General features: G+C 40.9%; 1 protein-coding gene across 1 annotated transcript in view; it reads right to left on the bottom strand.

Moving 5' to 3' along the window:
* The window catches only part of thsd7ba (thrombospondin, type I, domain containing 7Ba), an 886,244-nt gene that overhangs the window by 9,142 nt on the left and 852,534 nt on the right, over nt 1-24,568 (bottom strand). Inside the window, exon 27 of the mRNA XM_048599575.1 lies at nt 5,620-5,812. Within this exon, the coding sequence (XP_048455532.1) occupies nt 5,620-5,812 (193 nt within the window). The remainder of the gene's footprint in view (nt 1-5,619; nt 5,813-24,568) is intronic.

Here is a 24,568-nt window from a genome sequence, read left to right as displayed (position 1 = left end):
GCTGCTTGGCCTGCTGTGTTCATCCAGCTCTACACCTTGTTATTTCAGATTCTCCAGCATGTGCAGTTCCTGCTATCTCTGGTTTTAATAAAGTACCTTTTAGCTGTCAGGAAGAAAAATGACTTATGTCTGCAACTTAAAAGGATGGTGGTGCAGTATCTCTTGTGAGATGACCTTGGATGTATTTAAATATATCAGTAAAAAATATACAGTGCAGGCAGCAAAATGCCTTATATAAATACTATGAGCAAGAAATGTATCATCTCATAGATATGTTTTGCACTACAGTTAATAGACTCAAGTTGCAGTTTGCACCTATTTATTCACTTAAATCAAGAGTATTCAAAATACAAACATTATTAATCATTTCAGAGACTAAGAGGCAGATTTTCAAACCATTTGGGATATCATAAATGCATTGAAGAGTCTTTTGCATTTGGAAAATATGATGGATTTGAGGCTATGGATCAGAGCTAAGAATACTGAACTCCAGGGCTCCACCACAGAATACACCAATTGCATTTTGAAATATCAAAAAGGTGCCAATTTGCCAACAAAGTGTTCATTTTTAACCAGTTTTTCACAAAGATTTTTTTGTAAGAAAACTGAACAGTCATTTTTAAAGTTAAAGGTGTATTGGCTGCTGATAATTGTAACTTCAGAGATCATTTTTTTTCTGGACAGATTGCAACTGGAATGGATAATATCAGAGCTGTTGTACAGAAAAAAGAAAGATGCACTGTAATTTCCCAAAGGCACAGATTTAAGTGGAACATATGCACAATTGTCTGTATTTATCATTATTGTGACACAATTCACAAATTAAGTAGTCTATGCCAGACAGGCATCGGCAACACCCAGGTTTGGACTGATTTGAGGTGTATAATGACTACCTCATGCAAGACAAAATCCATCCTTCAAATGGTACAACTAGCACTGCGTGTCCCACCATCAACATTATAGGATCACAAATGACCAGAAGCTGAAACAAGACCAACAATATCAAAACTCAACTAAAAGTAAAATACCACAGATGCTGGAAATCTGAACTAAAAACAGAAAGTGTTCACAAAACACTGCAGGTCTGGCAACATCTGTGGAGAGAGAAACAAAGTTAACATTTTGAGTCTGATACAACTCCTCTTCAGAATTCCGGTTCCAAAATTTTCCACGGAAGAGTCATACTGGACTCAAAACATTAACACTGTTTCTCCACAGATGCCAGACCTGTAAGGTTTGTCCACAATGTACTGTTACTCTCTCAGGTTTCAAGTATCTGCAGCATTTTGTTTTTATAAGGTTCTTCAACAGTACTAATACTCGCAAACTATTGAAGAATATATATGCTTTTACAGTTTTTCCAATTCCATGGCAATTTTCTGTCTGGTCCTCTCATAGGAGAGGACTTAGCAGGGTGAAGAGGAAGTCAAAGGGCCCCTCAGTTTGATAGCAGAGTTCAGAAGCACCCCCTATCCATGTAATCTGGTCCAGACCTGCAGACCTCCAAGATGTCTACCCGAGCATTGAGGGGTAAAAAGACAGTTTGCTGCAATTTGCTGCAGTAATGGATATAAAAGACAAGGCATTTAACAAGAAATCAGAGATATATGCAATAAAGGTACAAGTGTAGTTGACTGTAATTTACATATAGATTGGACAAACCAAATTTGCAATGGTATTGTGGAACAGGATTTCCTGGACTGTGTACATGATGTTTTTTAGACTTATACATTGAGGAACCAGCCAGAGAATAGGTTATTCCAGACTGGATGGTATGCAATGTGAAAAGATTCAGTGCATGATGCTTTGAGGGAGAACAACTATAATATGATTCTCAGGTGGAGAATGAAATAGTTGAATCCAAAACTAGAGTCCTGTATCTAAATAAAGGGAACTGTGAGAATATGAGGCATGAATTGGCAATGATAGACTGGGAACCATATTAAAGGGGGCGATGATGGATCGGCAAAGGTTCATATTTTAAAAACATGTGCATGGATTACAATGATACTCTTTGGTGCAAAAATCAACGAGGAAAGGTGGCTCAACTGTGCCTTGCAAAATAAATTAGGGATTGTATTAGATCCGAAAAGGAAACATTTAAAATTAAAGGAAATTAACGGCTAGCCTGAGGTTTGGGACCATTTTACAGGACAAAATATTTGATCATGAGGGGGAAAATAAATTTTTTAAAGTTTCAGGGAGCATAGAGGCTGACTATAAAACTTCTACAAATAAGAAACTATGGAAATTCTTTTGGACAACAAAGAAATATAAGAAGAATTGAACACATATTTTGGTTAAGTCTTCACAAAAGAGGGCACAAATAACCTGCCAGAAATATTAGGGATCCAAGGGTCCAGTGAGAGGGCAATATTGAAGGAAATCAGTATTAGTATCAGTGGGGAAATGCTAGACTATTATAAATGATAGGATAACAGAACATGTGGAAAGCATTAACAGAATTGGACAAAGCCAACATGGGTTTATGAAATGCAAATCATGCTCTAAAAATCTACGAGAGCTTTTGAAGATAGGAGGTATCATATTAGCATGGATTGAGAATTGGTTGATAGACAGGAAACAGCATGGCAATAAATGGGTCTTTTTCGGAGTGGCAGACAGGGCACCACAAGGATCAGTGCTTGGTCCCAGTTATTCATAATATTTATAGGTGACCTGGATGAGTGAAGCAAATGCAGCATTTTCAAGTTTCCTGATGAAGCAAAACTCTGCAGGATTATGAATTGTGAGGAGGCAGCAAGGTGGCTTCATAGTGACTTCGGCAAGCTGAGTTATTGGACAAACACTAGTGAGTTAGTGGACAGATGTGCTACAACATGGCTAAACATGAAGTTATACACTTTGGTGTAAAAAACAGAAAGGAACAGTGTTATTTAAATGGTGATATATTAGGACATGCACTTTGGGATCTGGGTGCCCTTGTACACCAGTCAATTAAAGTGGATAGGCAGATGCAGCAAGAAAATAGAAGGGCAAATAGTATATTGGCCTTCATTGCAAAAGGATTTGAGTTCAGGAGTAGGGATGGTGGGACCATACCTGGAATTGCAGGAGAAAGGATACACTTGCTATAGACGGAATGCAGCAGAATTACGCTAACTGATACAGGGGTTGGCTGGATGGTCCTATGTGGAAAGATTCATTCAACTGGGCCTGTATTCACTAGAGTAGAGAAGGATGAGAGGGGCTCTGACTGAAACAGATAAGGTTCAAACATGCCTAGACAGATGTATTCCCTGATCGAACCAGGGAATGCAGTCTCAGGACATGGGGTGGACTATTTAAGACTGAGATAAGGAAAACTTTCTTCATTCAAAGGCAATGAAACTACAGGATTCTCTATTACAAAAGGCTGTAAAGGCCAAGTCATTGAATGTATTTCAATAACGGGATAGATAAATTTCTAGATTTTGAAGGCATCAAGGTGTATGGGAAGAAAGTAGGAATATAGCATTGAGATTGGGGATCAGCCATGATCATACTGAATGGTGAAGCAGGCTAGAATAGCAGAATGGCCTACTTCTACTCCTAGTTTCTATGTTTCTAGTTTTCATACAATTTGCAGTGATTATAAGATTGGACCAGATTATAGAGTGATGGAGCAAAGCCAAAATTTGATGAGTAAGGTGGGCTGGAGGGGAGTGGGAAGCAGGCTTCTCATTGCAGGAGTTGCTTGAAGCTTATAACAAATGGCAGGTAATATGGAAGAGTTCAATTTTGATACCAAGGGTTAGGTTATAAAGCACGCAGACACCCTTGAACAGGATGGCAATTCAAACAAATACAAAGTAATGCCAGAGAGACATGTATTGACAACTAAAACTAGCACTCTGTATTGGGCACAGTTACTGGTGTGTTTGCGAAAAGGTCACATGGTGGGAACAGTCTTTCATTAAGACACTTGAACCCCTAAGGTCTGTGCACCAGCGGGTCAGAAGACATGGGAAAATGCACTCATATAGGATCAGGATGATGTATCTATGGAATGTAATATATGAATACATTCTATATATATGGTTATTCCTTCACTCACTTTCCATGACTGTCTAGGTGACAGAAGGCATCTGTGAAAAATTCATAGCCATTCATTACCATCTTAGCCTAGGTTCATGCATTTTGAATGTTCCCTGATTTGCTGCAATATGTTGTGGAGGATAAGCATAGATGCTTCCCTCAGCTTACACTCACAGGTAATTCAATTAGTGAGACCACTAGTGTGGAAATATATAGATACTGCAGCAACTTGGAAAAAAATAGTGTAAAGAAAGAGTAGGTAATAAGATTAGATAGTCATGTAATGAGTTTTATATTTAATAAATGTGTGCTGGAACTTAATTGCTGACCCCTTAGTGCCTTTTGGTTGTAAATCAGCAAGAAAGGAAACATGTATGAATACATTGAATATTTTGGAATAGAAGAAAAGTATGACTGAGATTGTTCTGTTCGTATTTACTCTAAGAATGATCGTATCATTAGGTGAAAGAAGTTTTCTAGTCCTCCCTTAATGAAACAATTGATAATTACTGTGAAGAAATGCATGTGAAAATCATCAGAATCTGTCAAATTGTTTTGTTGTTTTGTCTGCACATAAACCATAAGGGGTTTGGTGGGATTCTTGGGTCTTTTGAGAGGGAGCACCTAAACAAGTGCCATGGAAACCATACTGTGAAATTGTTGGAAGCAGTTAGCCCTGAAGTCTGAATGCTTAAGTCCGTGTCACATACTTGCACACAGCTTACTTTGATAAATCCTCTTGAGATGCAATCAGGTGCAACCACCTAAAAAATCATACAAGGCATTCAGCTGCAATACTTTTAGGTTCAAAACAAAGACAAGTCTTCAGCAGCCATTTTTTCTGGAGTCTGTTTTGCAAATGCTGCTGAGATAAAAAAATCTTGCGAACAGAAATTGGAGAGTAGGCATGTAGGTTCTGCTAACCATGAAGATAGCTGTTTCCGTGTAAATGTATGTATTAGATATTAAATAGTACTCGCTGCAGTAACGTGCATCCTATATAACACATGACCTGGTTTCAGATAGCACATGTTTGAAGGTGAGTCAACATAACAAATTAAATGAAGTGACAATTGCAGTTAAATCTCTGATTTTCAGTGTTGGTCTTTTAGACAAGATAAGACATAAGTAACAAGGATTGGTATGGAGATATCTAAGATTGGAGGTGCTACACATTGGATTGAAAGTAAATTTGATGAAATTCCATGTAAATCTTAGAAAGAACTTTGGGCCAGTGTTTCATGAAATTGAGAAGTTGCACAACCACCAAATGAGATTAACCATTCTCAAAAATGTGAAACAGTTAAGTCAGCCTGTATGCTGAACACCTTTTCTCCTGACATGGAAAGTTAAGGCAAAGATCAATAAAGAGATTGACCAAAATATCATGTTAATGATTATTTTCCCGAGCAATCAATATGAGCATTGATCTGATTCTATATGCATATCCTGTCCCAACATCTTTTATATATTTTCTCTAATCACCAACCTTAATGTTGGACATGCCTCGATCAGTAACTCCAATCATGTGTCCACAGCTTTACAATGTTTCCCTCCCACTTATTTTAAGACAACTCTTACCAGGATCAAAAGGTTCAATGGACCATCCTTTAAAAAATGATTGGAATTTTGAGTTGCCCAGCTTGTTCTTCCCCACACTCGTCTTGACATCAGCTTTCTTCTCCTCTCGTTCAGGAATTTTAGTGCAGTAATCAAGGAATCCATAAGGAGTCATCACTTCCATATAGCCTTTCTCACAGCCGCATACACCTCCCTGAGAATTGATTACAATGCAGTCAGTTATTGAACTGGACAAAAATATGATTTACACATAATTGGGAGCTTACAGGCTTCTTGCTATAAAGCCAATAGCAAAGTAATATACAAAGTATCAGTAGTAGATTTAACTCCTTCATATCTTTTCAATTGTAGTAACTGTAGTAAATATTTTTAATCAACTTGTTCAGGCATGTTATGGCACACTTCAGAAGGAATTTGTTAACTGTGTTTGGGAAAACTTTTTCAATCAATTTGTAGATGATCCTACTGGAAAAGGGACAAAACTCAACCTCTTTGTGGGAAATAAGGCAGAACAAGTGACTGAGGTGTTAGTGGGGGAGCACTTTGACCATAATTCTACTAGTTTTAAAATAATAATGGAAAAGGATAGATCTGGTCCACAAGCTAAAGTTCTAAATTGGGGCAAGGCCATTTTGATGGCGTTAGACAGACACTTTTAAAAGGTTTTTTGGGAGGCTGTTTGCACATATAGGGACATCTGGCAAGTGATAATTCCATCCATTAGTCAAAAGATAGATAACAAGAGTTCAGGGTCAGCCTGATCCTATTAGTGTGAAGGGCAAGGCTGGCAGGAGTAGGGAACACTAGATGACGAGAAAAAAAGAGGCAGTGGTCAAGAAAATGAAAGAGGCATATGTCAGCTATAGACAGCTGGAATCGAGTGAATCTCTTGAGTATAGTGGGTAAAGGAGTACACTTCAGAGGGAAATCAGGATGGCAAAAAGGGGACATGAGGTAATTTTGGCAAATAAGGTAAATAAGAATTCAAAGAGGTTCTCAAGTATATTAAGGGCAAAAGAGTAACTATGGAGAGAATAGGGTCCTTTAAAAGATCAATGATGTCATCTATGATTCGAGCCGTAGGAGATGGGTGAATATTTGTCATCAGTATTTACTATGGAGAAAGACATGGAAGTTAGAGAACTTGGGGATATAAATATTGATGATTTTTAGTTCCTCGAAAATTGCATCACAGATTGACGGGGCAGTGAAAAAGGCATTTGACATGTCCTGGTCCATACTTCCTTCACCCCCAACACCTCCCCACAGCCCTACGGCACCTTCCCCTGTAACCGGTGAAGGTGCAACACCTGCCCATTTACCTCCTCCCTCCCCACTATCCAAGGGCCCAAACATACCTTCCAGGTGAAGCAACACTTCACCTGCACTTCCAAGAATCTAGTCTACTGCATTCGCTGCTCACAATGTGGTCTCCTCTACATTGGGGAAATGAAGCGTAGACTTGGTGACCGCTTCGCAGAACATTTACGTTCTGCTCGCAAAAAAGACCCTGAACTACCTGTTGTCTGCCACTTCAATGCGCCATCTTGCTCCCTAGCCAACATCTCTGTCTCCGGCTTGCTACAGTGTTCCAGTGAAGCCCAACGCAAGCTGGAGGAACAACACCTCATTTTCCGCTTGGGGACTCTACAGCCCTCCGGACTCAATATTGAGTTCAATAATTTTAGAGCCTAAACTCTCCCATGTCCCAGCCCCACCCCACACACCAGGCCTTGTTACCACATAGCCTGCCATTACACACCCCCTGTTGTTAGTCACTAACAGTCCCCATTAACAACTATTCACCCTCCCAGCCTGATCATTAGCAACTCCTCTGTCTGTCCAACTATCTTTCTCTCTCTTTGGGCTCTATCTTATTGTTTACTCCCTACCCCACCCACCTCCCTATTTTCTGCATATAAACCAACATTTTCCCACCACCATCAGTTCTGAGGAAGGGTCACCGGACCCAAAACATTAACTCTGTTTTCTCCTCCACAGATGCTGCCAGACCTGCTGAGCTTTTCCAGCAACTTTGTTTTCATTCCTGATTTACAGCATCCGCAGTTCTTTTGGTTTTTATTTAGTATTTAACTCACTGCCACACCTCTTCAAGGCATGCCCACCTTGAAGAAGTTCTGCTCCTCTCTCCGACTGGATTTCCGTTCCAATCTCTCTTCTTGCCCACCGACTTTAATTTCACTGTCACTCCTAGTGTTTGACCAGGTATTTGCTAAAACTCGTTTCCACAGCCATATCACGTTCCTCAGTGACTGCCTCCGGCTCAGACTCACCCCACATGGATTCAGACTGAAGTTTCATCCCTCATGTTTTGAATCCTCCCAGGATCACAGATATCTCCCTGATGTTCAATGTTCCACAGACAGCTGCTCTCGCTGCATCCTAAGATCCACACTCAGTGCCATGTGGCGTCACATGCGCACTCTCAACCTTTCTCTGCAACAGCATCGTAACACACTGGCTCAGGGCTGCACCACTCCGCAGTTCCACTTCATCCTCCGGCTCATTCGTCGTGCTAACAAGAAACTTCTTCTTTTCCTTTCAGGTATCATGGCCCACAAGATGCACCAACTCAAAAATACCCATGGCCCTCTGGAACCTACCTCTCCTTCCCTTCCCTCTGACTCTATCCCCTCCCCCAATCCTCCCACCTCCTGTCGGGTATTCACCATCCCTCCTAACCTTCCACTCTCTGATGCTGAACGCTCTGTACTCAGCAAAGGCCTCAGCTTTATCCCTCTGCGTCCCCACCTTAACGAATTTCAGGCACGACATGACGCCGAACTGTTCTTCTGCCGTCTTCGCCTCCGTGCTCATTTCTTTGGACAGGAGTCCTCTCCCCGTCCCACAGACCCCTTTGCCCAACTCCAACACTCTCTCTCCACCTGGACCCCTCCCTCCGGCCTTTTACCTGCACTCCATCTTTTCATTGAGAACTGTCGACGTGACATCAGTCGCCTCAATTTCACTGGCCCTCTCAACAAATCCAACCTATCTCCCTCCAAACTGACTGCACTCTGTGCACTCAGATCTAACCCTAACTTTGTCATCAAGCCTGCTGATAAGGGTCGTGCTGTTGTAGTCTGGTGTACTGACTTCTACCTTGCAGAGGCTGAGCGCCAGCTCTCAGATACCTCCTCCTACCTTCCCCTGGACCATGACCCCATCATGGCACATCAGGCCATTGTATCCACTACGGTTACGGATCTCATTTCATCCGGTGATCTCCCCCCATCCGCTTCCAAGCTAATAGTCCCCCAACCCCGCACAGCTCGTTTCTACCTCCTGCCAAAAATCCACAAACAGGACTGTCCAGGTAGAGCCATTGTTTCAGCCTGCTCGAGCCCTACAGAATTCATCTCTTCTGACCTTGACTCAGTCTTCGCCCCCCTGGTCCAATCCCTACCCACATACATCCATGATTCATTTGACGCCTTACGCTGGTTTCAAAGCTTCCAGTTTACCGGCTCCAGCCACCTCCTCTTTACCATGGATGTGCAATCCCTTTACACATCCACTCCCCACCAGGAGGGTCTTAGGACTCTCCGCTTCTTCCTGGAGCAAAGACCTGAACCATCCCCACCCACCACCACCCTCCTCCGCTTGGCTGAGCTTGTCCTCACCCTCAACAACTTCTCTTTCAGCTCCTCTCATTTTCTTCAGGTAAGAGGGATTGCCATGGGTACCCGCATGGGCCCTAGTTATGCCTGTCTCTTCGTGGGGTACGTGGAACATTCCTTGTTCCAGTCCTATTCCAGCCCGCACCCACAACTCTTTCTCTGATACATTGATGATATCATCGGTGCTGCTTCCCTCTCTTGTCGAGAATTGGAAAACTTCATCAATTTTGCCTCCAATTTCCACCCTGCCCTCACTTTCACCTGGTCTATCTCTGACTCCTCCCTTCCCTTCCTCGACATTTCTGTTTCCATTTCTGGGGATAGACTGGCCACTAATATCCATTACAAACCCACTGACTCCCACAGCTACCTGGACAATACATCCTCACACCCCGCTTCCTGTAAAGACTCCATCCCATTCTCTCAGTTCCTCTGTCTCTGTCACATATGTTCAGATGAGGCCAACTTCGACAAGGGAGCCTCCTTCTTCATCAACCGAGGATTCCCCAGCTCTGTTGTCAACAGGGCCCTCAATCTGATCTGACCTATCTCCCGCACTTCTGCCCTTACCCCTTCTCTTCTCTCCCGCAACAGCGATAGGGTTCCCCTTATCGTCACCTACCATCCCACCAACATCCACATCCAGAAGATCATCAGACCCATTTCCGCCACTTCCAACAAGGTGCCACCAGCAGACACATATTCCCCTCCCCTCCTTTGTCTGCCTTCCGCAGGAACCGTTCCCTCTGGGACACCCTGGTCCATACTTCCTTCACCCCCAACACCTCCCCACAGCCCTACGGCACCTTCCCCTGTAACCGGTGAAGGTGCAACACCTGCCCATTTACCTCCTCCCTCCCCACTATCCAAGGGCCCAAACATACCTTCCAGGTGAAGCAACACTTCACCTGCACTTCCCAGAATCTGGTCTACTGCATTCGCTGCTCACAATGTGGTCTCCTCTACATTGGGGAAATGAAGCGTAAACTTGGTGACCGCTTCGCAGAACATTTACGTTCTGCTCGCAAAATAGACCCTGAACTACCTGTTGCCTGCCACTTCATTGCACCACCTTGCTCCCTAGCCAACATCTCTGTCTCCGGCTTGCTACAGTGTTCCAGTGAAGCCCAACGCAAGCTGGAGGAACAACACCTCATTTTCCGCTTCGGGACCCTACAGCCCTCTGGACTCAATATTGAGTTCAATAATTTTAGGGCCTAAACTCTCCCATGTCCCAGGCCCCCGTCCCACACACCAGGCCTTGTTACCACATAGCCTACCACACACCCCCTGTTGTTAGTCACTAACAGTCCCCATTAACAACTATTCACCCTCCCAGCCTGATCGTTAGCAACTCCTCTGTCTGTCCAACTGTCTTTCTCTCTCTTTGGGCTCTATCTTATCGTTTACTCCCTACCCCACCCACCTCCCTATTTTCTGCATATAAACTGACGTTTTCCCAGCCACCATCAGTTCTGAGGAAGGGTCACCGGACCCGAAACGTTAACTCTGTTTTCTCCTCCACAGATGCTGCCAGACCTGCTGAGCTTTTTCAGCAACTTTGTTTTTGTTCCTGATTTACAGCATCCGCAGTTCTTTTGGTTTTTATTTGACATGTCAGCCTTCCATCGGTCAGAGCATTGAATACAGGAGTTAAGATTTTGTGTTATGGCTGTACAAGGCGTTGTTGAGGCCACATTTGGAGTACTGCGTACAATTCTGGTCACTCTACTATAAGAAGGATGTTGTTGAACTTGAAAGGATGAGGAAAGATTTACAAGAATGTTAACGAGACTGGAAGGTTTGAGTTATAAGGAGAGGCTGGATAGGCTTGGACATTTTTCCCTGGAGCGTTGGAAGCCGAGGAGTGACCTTATAGAAGTTTGTAAATTCATGGGGGGCAAAGATAAGGTGAACAGCCAAGGTCTTTTCCCCAGGGTAGGGGAGTGCAAAATTACAGGGCATAGGTTTAAGGAGATAGGGGAAAGATTTAAAAGGGACTTGAGGGGTAACTTTTTCACACGGAGGGTGGTGCGTATATGGAACAAGCTGCCAGAGGAAGTTATAGAGGTGTGTACAATTACAACATATAATGGACATTTGGACAGGTATGTGGATAGGAAAGATTTAGAGGGATTAGGGCCAAACACAGGCAAATGGGACTAGTTCAGTTTAGGAAACCTGGTCGGCATGGACAAAATGGGCCGAAGGGCCTGTTTTCATGCTCAATGACTTTCTGACCTCTCGAGCAGCTGGGACTTGGATCCAAGGCTTCTAGGCCAGAGATAGGGCAATACTAGGAGCCACAACACTCCTATAATTCTCCCGTTACTGCACAGATCAGATAGCAGTGTATCTTTAAGGCAGTTAGAGGACATCATGACATATGACATTCAGTATGAAGTTACCCACCTCACCTTGTGTAGCTGTGACCGTAAATGTACTGATGATAGTAGTCTGCTGTATATAGTCAGTAGCACAGAGTCTAGACTATGTGTAAGGTTGGGATCTTAGACCAGTGTAAATAGTCAGTGCTATTAACAAACTTCAAGACATCTGTTTCAACAAGAAGCCAATTTTGTCATATTTATTACAAGGGTTAAAATATAGGAACCTCTCAAATAATATCATACTACCAGTGGTAATTTACTCAGAAATCACATCATGGTGGTAGCTGGTTAGTAATAAAAGCTGATAACAGCAATGGTAGTTCTACAGACTTTTCCTAACTGTCACTAATCTCCAGTGTGAATTCAGATTTGAAGTTTACACCCATCTATCAAAGACCAAAGTAGACCAATCTGTTCAGAAGTGCAGCAACCTCATTTTCAGTACCTATATTTATAAGTAGCTTAATTCTGCTGAGGAACAGGTTTTCTCAGTTTCTTCAGTGAACTAATGCTGCAGTGTGTGTGTTTTTTTTTGGCAGATTCAAGACTGGACTGCTTGCTTGTTTGCCCAGACTACTGTAGATAATACAGAGCAGCTTTTCTGTATCAGTGTTCTGCCAGAGAGTATAGTACTGTATTGTCTACTTGCATTCTCTGTCTTGATGTCAATCAATTCCACCATTTTCTTTTGCAAGAAACAGCATGAAAACCACAATAAAAGCTCATTTGACATTATCTTTACTTCTCTTCTGGTACAAATGCCACATACAGTCAAAAACCTGCCTTTAACGCAGCAATTAAACATAATAAGGGAGAAGCCAACAATAAGACAAGTATTATTTCAAAACACGGATTTGTTACTTTCATTGTACGGAGCATTCAACTATAAAGGAAATGAGAAAAAAACATTCAAGTATGGACTGGCAATCCACTGACATTCTATTAGGGTTCAAGTTATTTACATACAGAATAAATATTTACTTTATGGACCAACAAATAAGTTAAGCAAATGTAGACAGTCAAATACTAATTGTTATATGAAACAAAGGATTAAGAAGACACAATACCTTAGGCAATTCTCACACTGACCTCAAAATATTTCTGCTTTTAAAAGACCAGCTTAAAGACAGAGTTAACTTCAGGATTCACAGGCTTCAGTTCACATATTACCAGCAATAATTAGGTGAAATGGTCAAATAATTTAGCTATGGAATATAATTTCACTTAGGCTGCAATGGCTGCAAAGCTTATGGCACTGACAATTGCCTCTACACCAATTAATTTCTTTAAAAAACAAAGTTACAGAAAAACTCAAAGGATACACTATTGATGCAGACTTAGATGATGGATTCAAGTTGGAAGACATTTTCAGGTGCTTTATTCTGCACAGCAATTGCAATAATCAATATAGTCAGTAAAACATCCACATCTTGTATTCAGAGGGGTTTAGTACACCTATCAAAACAATTTCCAGCATTTTATGATGTTTGGAAACCATACTCTACAAGAGGACATTGAACAAAAACATGCATGAAAGCCAGGTGCTCAGAGAAACCTAAATAGCCAAACAATGCTCCACTGCACAATGTGGAGAAGAGTCAACCAAGGAATAATATCAAGAATGTTTCCAAAGTTCCATGAGTCCTAGCAGGATTTCTCATGCAATTCCCTGACACCCACTCCATTACCTTTGTGCATCACCTCTTTGGCAATCTGTCAAGGGCAGGGGTACTCGCACTGCCAGGACATTCCAGGATTCCTGGTGTCAGTACCATTTTTCAAGTCTAGACATGCACCAGATCAACTGCTGCCAGCCAGGAACTGCCTTATACAATGCAAATTGTGTGAAGGGAAGCAGGGTTCTCAGGATACATAGGTGCATGGCTGACAGTTCATTGCAAATACTGGAGCACATTGATAAATGTTTTCTAATTTAAAAAATAAGCCAAACAGGCTAACTGTCCATAGCATCATACCACCTTAGACCCCTGTCTAAAGGAGTGCCTGTTCTTCCCTCAATGTAGCCAAACAAGTCCTCATTGTTCTATGTGGGACTGCCATGTACTAGAAAGCCTTCTAATAGTTGAATACATTCACTTTTATTCACATTAAACTTGCCAAAATTGCCAGTTAGTCCATTTCTAGTAAAATTCAGCCTAATGTATCAATATTATCCTTGTACATGGCTACTTGGAAAGGCTTCCTAATCTTTAAATGAAAAAATAGGGGAGTGAATAATGCATTATTGTATAGATCTGAGTCCAGACAGGCAATGTACCTTTAAGACAGTAAAATTACATTATGATGGGACATTTTGGTATATACCCACCTATAGCAGTAATAATGGGAGTGGCTTACTGTATGTCATCAATAAGCACAGAATCCAGACTATATATAACTATGAGATTTTATGTAAGTATAATTAGTGAGTGTTCTTGGCAAGTTTCAAGTCATCTGTCTCAACAAGAACCCAAATCATTGTGGTATATCTTGCAAGGGCTAACATATCGGAATACTCAGATTATATCACACTGGCAATGGTGCATTTCCCAGATACAGTTTAGCCTATGGTCTATTTGTGATTATTCATTTATTTATTTGCTTAACATTTCATTTTATGATAGTATCAATTAAGCATTAAGTAATTAAAATGAGTAAGAAAAATATTTGGAATTTTTGTATCAGGTAAGTTATTTGTAAAGTAATCAGATTGAGCTATATTACATTTGAAATGGAACGGATAATGAAGCTACTTTCCTTCATAATTGCACTTTTCCGCAATTGCATGGGATTCTCAAAAATGGCACAGTGGGATCCTTCTGCTATAATAATTGATTAACTAATCTCTCACAACAGTGGGATGGCTAATTAAAATGTAATAATTTTTACCAGATTTAAACACCCTGAATAAAAATATCTTTTTTCAAACTAATTAGTCATTTCAGAAATTTGCAAAATTTATGTGGATTTGTATGCAATTTACATCACCAAGAACACACACAAATATGAAATGTTAACATTTAATGTGTTATTTAAGTTCACAATGGAAATAGAAATATGGATTAATATTATGTGGCTTGCCAGATTTGTCCCAGCAACAAGAAATAAACAACCCGGTATTTCAGTACTTATTGTGTGTGCATGTATACCTTGTACTTCAGTGACTGGCCCCAATGGCAATAGGACTGCCTTCGCTACGTGGGTAGTTCAGATGGATATTTAAAATGCAAAGGCATTGCTCAATTCATTTTTAGCCTTTGTGAAAAAAGAGTCAAAACACTTACACCAAAATAAATGATTTTTTTTTCAAAAGACAAAACTTAAACCTAGAAAAAGCAAGTCAACAACATTCAAAGGTGACTGTTTAAAGTCAGGACAACTGGATGGCGTTACAATGTGTTGGGCAGGTAAGGAAGTTTTATTTTCGTCAGGATATTCTGAACTACTGCAAAATCAAATCATTTCAAATAAAATCCATAGAGATTCTACAAGTAAATTAAAAGCAAAAGAGCGATGAAAGAGAGTATAGGGGTCCTTAAAGATCAATGAGGTCATCTATGTATTGAAGATCATGAGATAGGAAAGATACTTATTGAGTATTTTGCATCAGTTTTTACTGTGGAGAAAGAAATGGAATCTAAAGAACTCGGAAAAATAAACATTGATATTTTGAAAACAACTCACATTGTGGAAGAGGAAGTGCTGGCTGTCTTAGAAAATTTAAAGGTGGATAAATCTTCGGGACCTGATCAAGTGAATCCCAGGACATTGTGGGAAGTTAGGGAAGAAACTGTGGGGCCACTAGCAGAAATATTGGTATCATTTATACCCATAGGTGAAGAGCCAGATGACTGGAGGGTGGCTAATACTCTGCCTTTATTTAAGAAATGCTGTAAAGAGAAGCCTGGGAACTGTAGACCTGTGAGTCTGATAGTGGTGTTGTGTAAGTTGTTGCAGGTGATCCTGACAGATATATTTTACATGCATTTGGAGAGGCAAGGACTGATTAGGGATAGTCAGCATGGTTTTGTGCAAGGGAAACTGTGTCTCACAAACTTGATTGAGTTCTTTGAGGAAGCAACCAAAAAACGGATGAGGACAGAATGGTGGATGTTGTTTATATGGACTTTTGTAAAGCTTTTCACATGGTTCTGCATGATAGACTCATTAGTAAAGTTAGATCACATGGGAATTAGGGTGAGTTTGCCAATTGGATACAAAATCGACTTGCCGGTAGGAGACAGAGGGTTGTGATGGAGAGTTATTTCTTGGATGAGAGGCCTGTGACTAGCAGAGTTCCACAGTGATCAGTACTGGGTCCATTTTTGTTTGTCATTTATATAAACGATTTGGATGAGAATATAGTGAGGCATGGTAAGTAAGTTTACGATGATACCAAAATTGGTGGTATGCTGGACAGTGAAGAAAGTTACTTAAGATTACAAAGAGATCTTGAGCAGTTGGGTCAATGGGCTGAGGAGTAGCAGATGGAGTTTAATTTGAATGAATGCAAGCTGTTGCATTTTGGTAAAACAAACAAGGGCAAGACTTATACAATTAATGGTAGGGCCCTGGGTAGTGTTGTAGAACAGAGAGACCAAGGGGTTCAGGTACATAATTCTTTGAAATTTGCATCACAGGTAGACAGGGTAGTTAAGAAGGCATTTGACATGCTAGCCTTCATTACACAGACATTTGAGCATAGGAGTTAAAATGACATGTTGAGGTTGTACAGGAGGCCTCTTCTGAACTACTGTGTGCAGTTCTAGATGCCCTGCTATCGGAAGAATATTATTAAATTGGAGAGGGTTCAGAAAAGATTTACCAGTATGTTGCTAGGAATGGAGGGCTTGAGTTATAGGATGGATCGGCTGGGATTTGTTTCACTGGAACATAAGAGGTTGAAGGGTGACCTTATATAAATTTATAAAATCATGAGGGGCATAGATAAGGTGAATAGCAAGGGTCTTTTCCCTAGGGTGGGAGATTTCAAAACCAGGGGCATATTTTAAGGTGAGAGGAGGAAAGTTTTCAAAAGGACATGAAGGGAAACTTTTTTTACACAGATTGTGGTTCATGTGTGGAATGAACTGCCAGGGGAAGTGGTGGATGCAGGTACACTTACAACATTTAAAATACATTTGGATACGTACAAGGATAGAAAAGATTTGGAGGGAACAAAAAGTGCCGGAGATCAGGCAGCATCCATGGAGAGAAAGATGACTCTTTATCAGATCTGAAGTGAAGTGTGGAGGGGACAGCATTTATGCAATAGTTGGGGAGGTAGGGGTTGGAAAGGAGGGGTTGGTGTGCTGGGGGAGAAAGGATGTTGATAGTTCAGATTAAGTGATCGGAATGTGAGAATGGCAGAACAATGGTGTGTCCAACTGCTGGTCTGGAAAGAACTGACAGGCCCATTGGAGTCGGGGGAGGGGAAAGACGACATAATGACAGAGAATGTAACAAGCAAAGCTAAAAGAAAGGGAAGGAATGGCTTCACAAATTGTTTGAGGTTTGAAGCCTCCTTAACACCATCAATGTTCAATACCTATCCACTGAAAATCCAGTCTCATGTACTTACGAACAAAGAGGCATTAAGTTGGACCTTTTAATCTGACCTCTCCGAAGTCACTTGCCTCCACTGCTGCCTCAGGTTTGCTTGAGTGAGCAACAGACTCATTTAGAGACCAATTAAGGCAAAGGGGATCGAAAAAAAAAACATATTTGTTGGCAGCCTGGAGAAAGAAGTGAGAACGTGACTGGGCTTGGCCCCAAGCCCTGATTGTCTTCGCCCTCAGGAAAATTGTGCCTCTTGGTTCTGATATTTTTGTTCACCATCGGGGCATAAATGACAACACGTTCTCAGTTTTCTGCCCCTACTCAACATATCTGAGGCGTTGTATGCTGTACAGAGCTTCCACACACCCTCACTCCCCTTCCCTGGTATCAGAAAATTGGCTGAATTCACAACAGACAACATGTTTGAAAGTCAGAGATAGTAAGAACTGCCAATGCTGGAGTCAGAGATGACACAGTGTGGAGCTGGAGGAACGCGGCAGGCCAGGCAGCATCAGAGGAGCAGGAAAGTTGACGCTTCGGGTCGGGACTCTTCTTCAGAAAATGTCATGTCAACTCTGTTCCATTGGTGCAATTGCATTATTACAATTTCAGATCTCTGGTTGTGGACTATCACGAGAATATTCTTTTTCAAGCACTTTTCACTGCAAGATTCCTGGAGATTTTCAATCATTGCAATGGTTAGTGAAAGGGCTAAAGGAAATTTGTTTTCCAGAGCCTGACCTGCAAATGATCAGAGTTTCCCTTGTCTTCATCAACAAAATAAAGTATGCACATTATGTTGATCAGGTCTTCACACTCTCTGTATGATTACTTTATACAAGCTTCATGAAAATGCTACTACTTTTGTACCTGCAGTTAAACCAAGTCTGAACCTGGGTAGATATACTGCCACCATCACTCTCAATGTAGGGCTAGTTCTACAGAGCTTGTAGCTTTCAATGTAGTTCTACAGAGTTTGCTTGGTATAGTGTGGGAGAAGAAGGCCACTTACTACTTAACTGCAAGACATTCTTCTATTGAACAAGAGATCATTTTATTGCAAGCTAGTAACTAGCTAGTGGTTACCTTGATAGGATAGACACTGGTGTAAATCTTCCGATCAGACAAAAAAAATACATTCAACCTTTTGAAGAGTTCTCTCATTTGAAGCACTCTAGCCCAGGCCAGGAATCTAGCAGTGAAGTGGATTGGCATGGAAACCAAGCCCAATTTTCATGACAATTCCTGGCATATTACAGGATTTTAAAGTCCTGAAGCCACTTTCACAGTGGTTGAGGCAGGGAGTCATCTCAGGTTGAACCCACACTGTTGTTATCACTTAGCTTTGCAAAGCAGACATCCAGTCAACAGAGCTAAGCTGCACTTCACATTGTATATTATGCCTGAGAGCCTATCATCATTTTGTGTTTAACAGCACTTAATCTACACGTCATGTAATAAGAAGAGAAAGATAAATCTTTAGAATTTGTAGGAATCAAATGGTAGTTTTAATGTTCATTTGCTGATGGGCAAAACTGCCATTGCAATTCAAATAACCCATAAATCAACCCCTTCACTTTAGCTTAAATTAATTGAGGTAACTTAGTAAACCACATGAATATCCTTGCTGTAAAATATTGACCTAACTCAAGCATGTTGCTTTTGCTCCAACGATATCAGGAATCACCTAAGTGTGAACAAGCCAGATTTATTAACATCTTCATGACTTTTTATTCACAAACATACTATAACTTATTATTCAAAATATGATTGAGGATTTCTCACTTTTATTTTCATAACTTAGCTTTGCAACCATACAGAATTGAATATTTAAAATATATTATGACAAGAGAAGATTTTGGCACAGTCAAAAGGTTTGTAGCTGCATATTGACTTTATCATCACCAGGGGGCAGTAAATGCCTGTTTGCAGCAAAAACAGCCTTCGTGGGTATGAGAAACTTGTGCTTTATTTATTCTTGGAATGTAAGTATCTCTGGCATACTGGCACTTACTGTATTATTCCCAGTTGCTCTCCTGGAGCTAGATGGGGTTTTCTTGTTATACTGAATTTACTGGAATTCATAAATTAAAATCATACTCGACAGGAAAACTAGTATTGAAGTATCAATGTGGACTTCACAAGCTTCAAATTCTCCCCTCTCCCGACCGCATCCCAAAACCAGCCTAGCTCGTCCCCGCCTCCCTAACCTGTCCTTCCTCCCACCTATCCCCTCCTCCCACCTCAAGCCCCACCCCCATCTCCTACCTACCAGCCTCATCCTGCCCCCTTGACCTGTCCGTCCTCCCTGGACTGACCTATCCCCTCCCTAACTCCCCACCTACACTCACCTTTATTGGCTTCATCCCCACCTCCTTGACCTGTCCGTCTCCTCTCCACCTATCTTCTCCTTTATCCATCTTCCATCCGCCTCCCCCTCTCTCCCTATTTATTTCAGAATCCCCTTCCCCTTCTCCATTTCTAAAGAGGGGTCCAGACCTGAAACGTCAGCTTTCCTGCTCCTCTGATGCTGGCCTGCTGTGTTCATCCAGCTCTACACCTTGTTATCTCAAAACATTGACCTAATTGCTCATATAAATTGTCTCTTGTTAAAACTCACAAATAATGTAATATATTAAACTGTTTAGGTAATTGTATTTCTTATATCCCTGCTGGATTCACATCCCGTGGCTCAACTAGATCCTGACTCATAACTCATTGTTTCAGGTCATCACACCCTTCACAAGACATATAGCAAATGTTTTCCAGCCGCTTCACATCTCTGTTTGCAGTCTTAACATTATTCTCAGTGGGTTTTAAGAAGTCTATCCTTTGTTCTTTTGTATGTGATTGTATAAACTGTATTAATGCTTGTCCATCCTATAACCAGTCAGCAAATTCCCCCATCTGTTCACAACAATGGTAATGATCATACAAATCATGACAAATGCTTAAATACTAGATTGACTTAAATTCTCATAATAAATTACAGATCGATCAGTACCACAAATCAACTGATTTTAAAAAAAAACTTTGAAACATAAAAACACAGAAAATTGGAGTATGTATTTGCCATTCAGCTCTTTGAGCCTGCTTCACCATTCAATATGATCATGGCTGATCATCTATCTCAGTACCCTGTTCTTGCTTTCTCCCCATACTTTTTGATCCCTTGAGCCCTAAGAATTATATCTTATTCCTTCTTGAAAACCCAGAGATTTGGTCAGATATCCTTTATCCACACATCTGAAAACTGAAAACATGTAAAACTTGAAGGCTTTTTTTTAAAGTAGACCCAAACAGATCTGAACAGACCCATAGACACACCGAGTTCAGGCCATTGGGGAAAAATAAACTTCATTTGGCCCAAATGGACCCAAACTGACCTAAAAGTAAAGTACTTTGCAAAGCCCGAATTCAATGAGTCTACAAGTCTGTACAGGTATATTTGGGCCCTTTGACAAAAATCTTCTCTTTTAGGTCTGCCGGGATCCAATTAGGCGAAGTGAAGTTTATTTCCAATGGACATGAACAGGCCCAGTGGTAAGTTTAGAAACATATGAAGACAAAGAATAATAAGTGCAGCAATAATGCAAAAAAATTGGAGATACCATCAAGTTTTTGATGAAGATAAAGTGAACACATTCCCCAGCTGACAAGGGTACAATGCATTCAAGAGTTAAATGAATATTTTGCTTATCGTCGTGAGCTGATGAGCAAGAGATCTTAAAGGGCACATGTATCTGAAAACTGAAAATATCCTTCATCCGAGAAACAGTTGGTCCCAAGGTTTTCGGAGAAAGGATTTCTTAACAATATTCTCTGCATTCATATGAAATTCTTTTGCCTACTTGTCAGCCTCAGATCACCTCCAGTACCCTAAGTGTCTGAAAATTGAAAATTCAAGTTCCAGATCTGAGACCTGAGTGCCAAATGTAAATTGACAATTCAATGCAATACCAAAGATGAATGGCAAGGTTAGAGGTGCCATTTTTTGGGTGAATTTTTAGACCAGGTTCACACATGTCCTTGTCTGGCCGCATTCTTTGGCACAACTTTGAACAAGAGTAGCAAGTTTGCTTGTTGTTAAGATCGATATTTACTTATCAAATTATCTAGTTGTTTACCATGCACCAGTTTACATTTTCCTTTATTCATTCAAGGGGATGAGGGTGTCGCTGGCTCGGCAGCATTTATTATCCATCCCTGATTGCCCAGAGGGCAGTTCACAATCAACATTACTGTGGGTCTGGAGTCATATGTAGGCTAGACCAGGTAAGGACATTAGTGAACCAGATGGGCTTTTCCTGACAATCGACAATGGATTCACAATCATCGTTAGATTCTTAATGTCAAACATTTATTGAATTCAAATTCCACCATCTGCCGTGGTGGGATTCAAACCCGGGTCCCCAGAACGTTATCTGGGTCTCTGGATTAACAGTCCAGCGATAATACCACTAGGTATTTGATATATAAACTGGCTGTTAGGCAGAATTCTCCACCTCCCCCTGGTTTGACATAAATGACAGGAAGAAAAATGGGAAAATATGATGGGAAATAAGAAAATCCAATTCCAATTTTTCCCTCAAGGTTTGTTTAGCAAATTCAGTTTCTTATCATTGAGCAGCAATCTCCTAATGTCCATACATTTGCATCTTATTAAAACTCCAACTCGTCTCATTTATTCTCCATTACCAACCCTCTTCTTCTTCAGCAAGAAACAACACAGCACAGTTTCCCGATATGTAAATCAGAGCAGGTACCAGGTAGCTGAAACATATCGAATGTTTGTCCCAACAATCATACAACTGCTTCCTCAGAACAATATCGCTCCATGTCCCAATGCCAACATCCTCAATGATCATTCATCCATTCAATTAGCATCAGTGAATCACCAGTCTCACCACACTATCATGCCTGCTCTCAGACCAATTCACACACCACTTAAGCCCTTCAACACTTTACTTCAGAACTCAGGGACACCAATGACTTGTATGTATCTGCTAGGTTGCTTTGCATGCAAGGATAAACACAGATCGTATACATTTGCAGAGGATGCATCTTATGGCTCTTAGCTTGCTTCCTTAACCCTCAAGCACTATATCACTTACTTGGAGGCTGCTAGGCTCTATATAAATGACATTGCTTTCACAGCACACTCTCACCAACTTCTGCATTGATTTACTAACAGCCATCCTCTGTGTGTGGCTTGCACTTCTCTTTTTGGAAACAGAGTCTTTATTGCCCATTACAGACTGCCAGTCTCTATCACTTGCATTGCTTTTTTAGTACAAAGGAGGAGGCAGGCAACTTGTAACAGTGGAGGGCACTGAACATGTCAAGCTTTCAGCCAGATAGGGGTGGACAAGTCACTGTTTGGCACAGCACTATGCAAGTGAAGACCCCGGTGAGTGAGTAAGAATTGCAGAGGACAGCAAAAGGTTAATAGTTTAGAAGGATGAGGTGGGTGGGGCCTTACAAATGGGTAGAGTGCACTCTATACAGAGAGTTAAGTCATGAGCCTGGGCGAGGTAGGCGTGCAACTGCAGAGTTAATGTGAATGGTGGAATTATAAGTGTGAGGTAGCAGAGAGAAGATGGTGGCACTGACCCTTGTGAAGCACAGAAGGTCAATGCCCTTCTTTCTACACTGCTGGGCATTCCTTTCCATTTGGGACACAGCATTGCCCATGACTACAATCCTTGTCCAGGCAACTGTGTCTGGTGGCATGGTTGTTGTGTTAGTCAGTTGTAAAAAGGACTGCCCCTCCTCTCTATCACCTTCACCATCCTGTCCGCAAACACCTCCAGATTTCTATACAAGAAGCGAGTTTTCCTTTCCTATGGGTCATGTATTTGGTAATAACAATAGTGGGAGGGCCAGTTCCTGGCTTGTAGCACCTGGACAGATAAAAGGCTGGACATTAAATATGATGTTAGAAGTGTGGAAGCTGGATAGCTCTGGCAGTGACAAGCACCTACTCTCTGGCTACATGATTCCCTGCGAAAGGCATCTGAGAGCCTGGGTCTGGAATTAATGTGGTGAAGAGAGGAAGATTGCATGAAAGAAGCCATTCTATAGATTAGGTGTCATGAATCTCACTCAACAATACACTTTAACTGCAAATGAGAAAATTCAGCCCATTGTAATTCCCTACATCAGTCATGCTTCATAAATTGTTCAGTCACTTCAAATATCCAGAGAGTGTGAAGGCATAAACTAAGTTTAAATTCTGGGTGGTAAATTTAGGTTTGCATCCACTAGAATTTGGAAGATTAAGTGATGACTTCATTCAAACATAGAACACCTTGAGGAGTCTTGACAGAATAAATGTGAAGTGGATGTTTCCTCTCATGGAAGAATCTGTAACTAGACGTCACTGTTTTAAAATGACGACTTGCCTGGTTGGAACAGGAGCAAGACTTTTTTTTATTTCAGGGGTTCGTGAGTCTTTTGAAATCTTCTTGAAAAGTTGGTAAAAGCAGAAACTTCGAATATTTTTAAGGCATAGTCAAATGGATTGTTTGGAAGCAACAGGGTGAAAGGTTATCAGGGGTAGGTTGGAGTGCAATTTGAGGTTATAATCAGATCATCCATGATTCTGTTAAATGGCGCAGATTCAAGGGGCTGAAAGGCTTACTCCTGTTCCTTATTCATATGTTAATCTTTCAATCGATCTGAATCCAGTCAACATTTAGGAAAATTGTTTCAATCCCATCTCCAGATTAGTTCAAGTAATCCATCTGTAGGAAGGTTATATGATAAAGAACAAGATTTTTGATTTTCTAAAATACATATTTCAGGGTAATTAGTTTTCACTAGTCTCTGGTAAGACTAAACTATCCATTGGCATTAAATCCGTAAAGAATGTAGGATGTCACAGAGTTTATGTTTGTAGAATATGAATACATATTGCTTAATGTATTTTGAAATGAGCACCATTGAAAATTTTCCAACCATGACAGCCATACTGTGAGTAGCTCTGGTATTCTTTTCAAACAATGACTTCAATGAGTTCCTGTGAATTACCAAGATTAGGTGGTGGGATAATTTCCCGAAATAAGCCTGAGTCTGCAGCTTTCTTTGTTAAAACCTTATGAAGGCCTTACCCAAGCACTTGGCAAATACAATATAAATCCATAATGACAGTACCATTTGTTGTTACATTATCTTACTTTCATTACTTTACAGCAAGAGATTGTGGACCAGTCTTACTTCCATTGTGTGGTAGATCAATTGTTTTCAAACTTAACTTATTGCTTTTCTGCAGAAGGTAATTAAAACCAAAGCTTCAGCATTTATTGCACAACTGGAATATAAAAGCAGGGAGCAGCAAGGATTTTTAGGCTCAATCAA

Source organism: Rhincodon typus, chromosome 7, assembly GCF_021869965.1.
Source record: "Rhincodon typus isolate 14 chromosome 7, sRhiTyp1.1, whole genome shotgun sequence".
In the NCBI taxonomy this organism is placed as follows: Eukaryota; Metazoa; Chordata; class Chondrichthyes; order Orectolobiformes; family Rhincodontidae; genus Rhincodon; species Rhincodon typus.
Note: the sequence above shows the minus strand (reverse complement) of the source record. Positions and strands in the feature narration are given on the sequence as shown.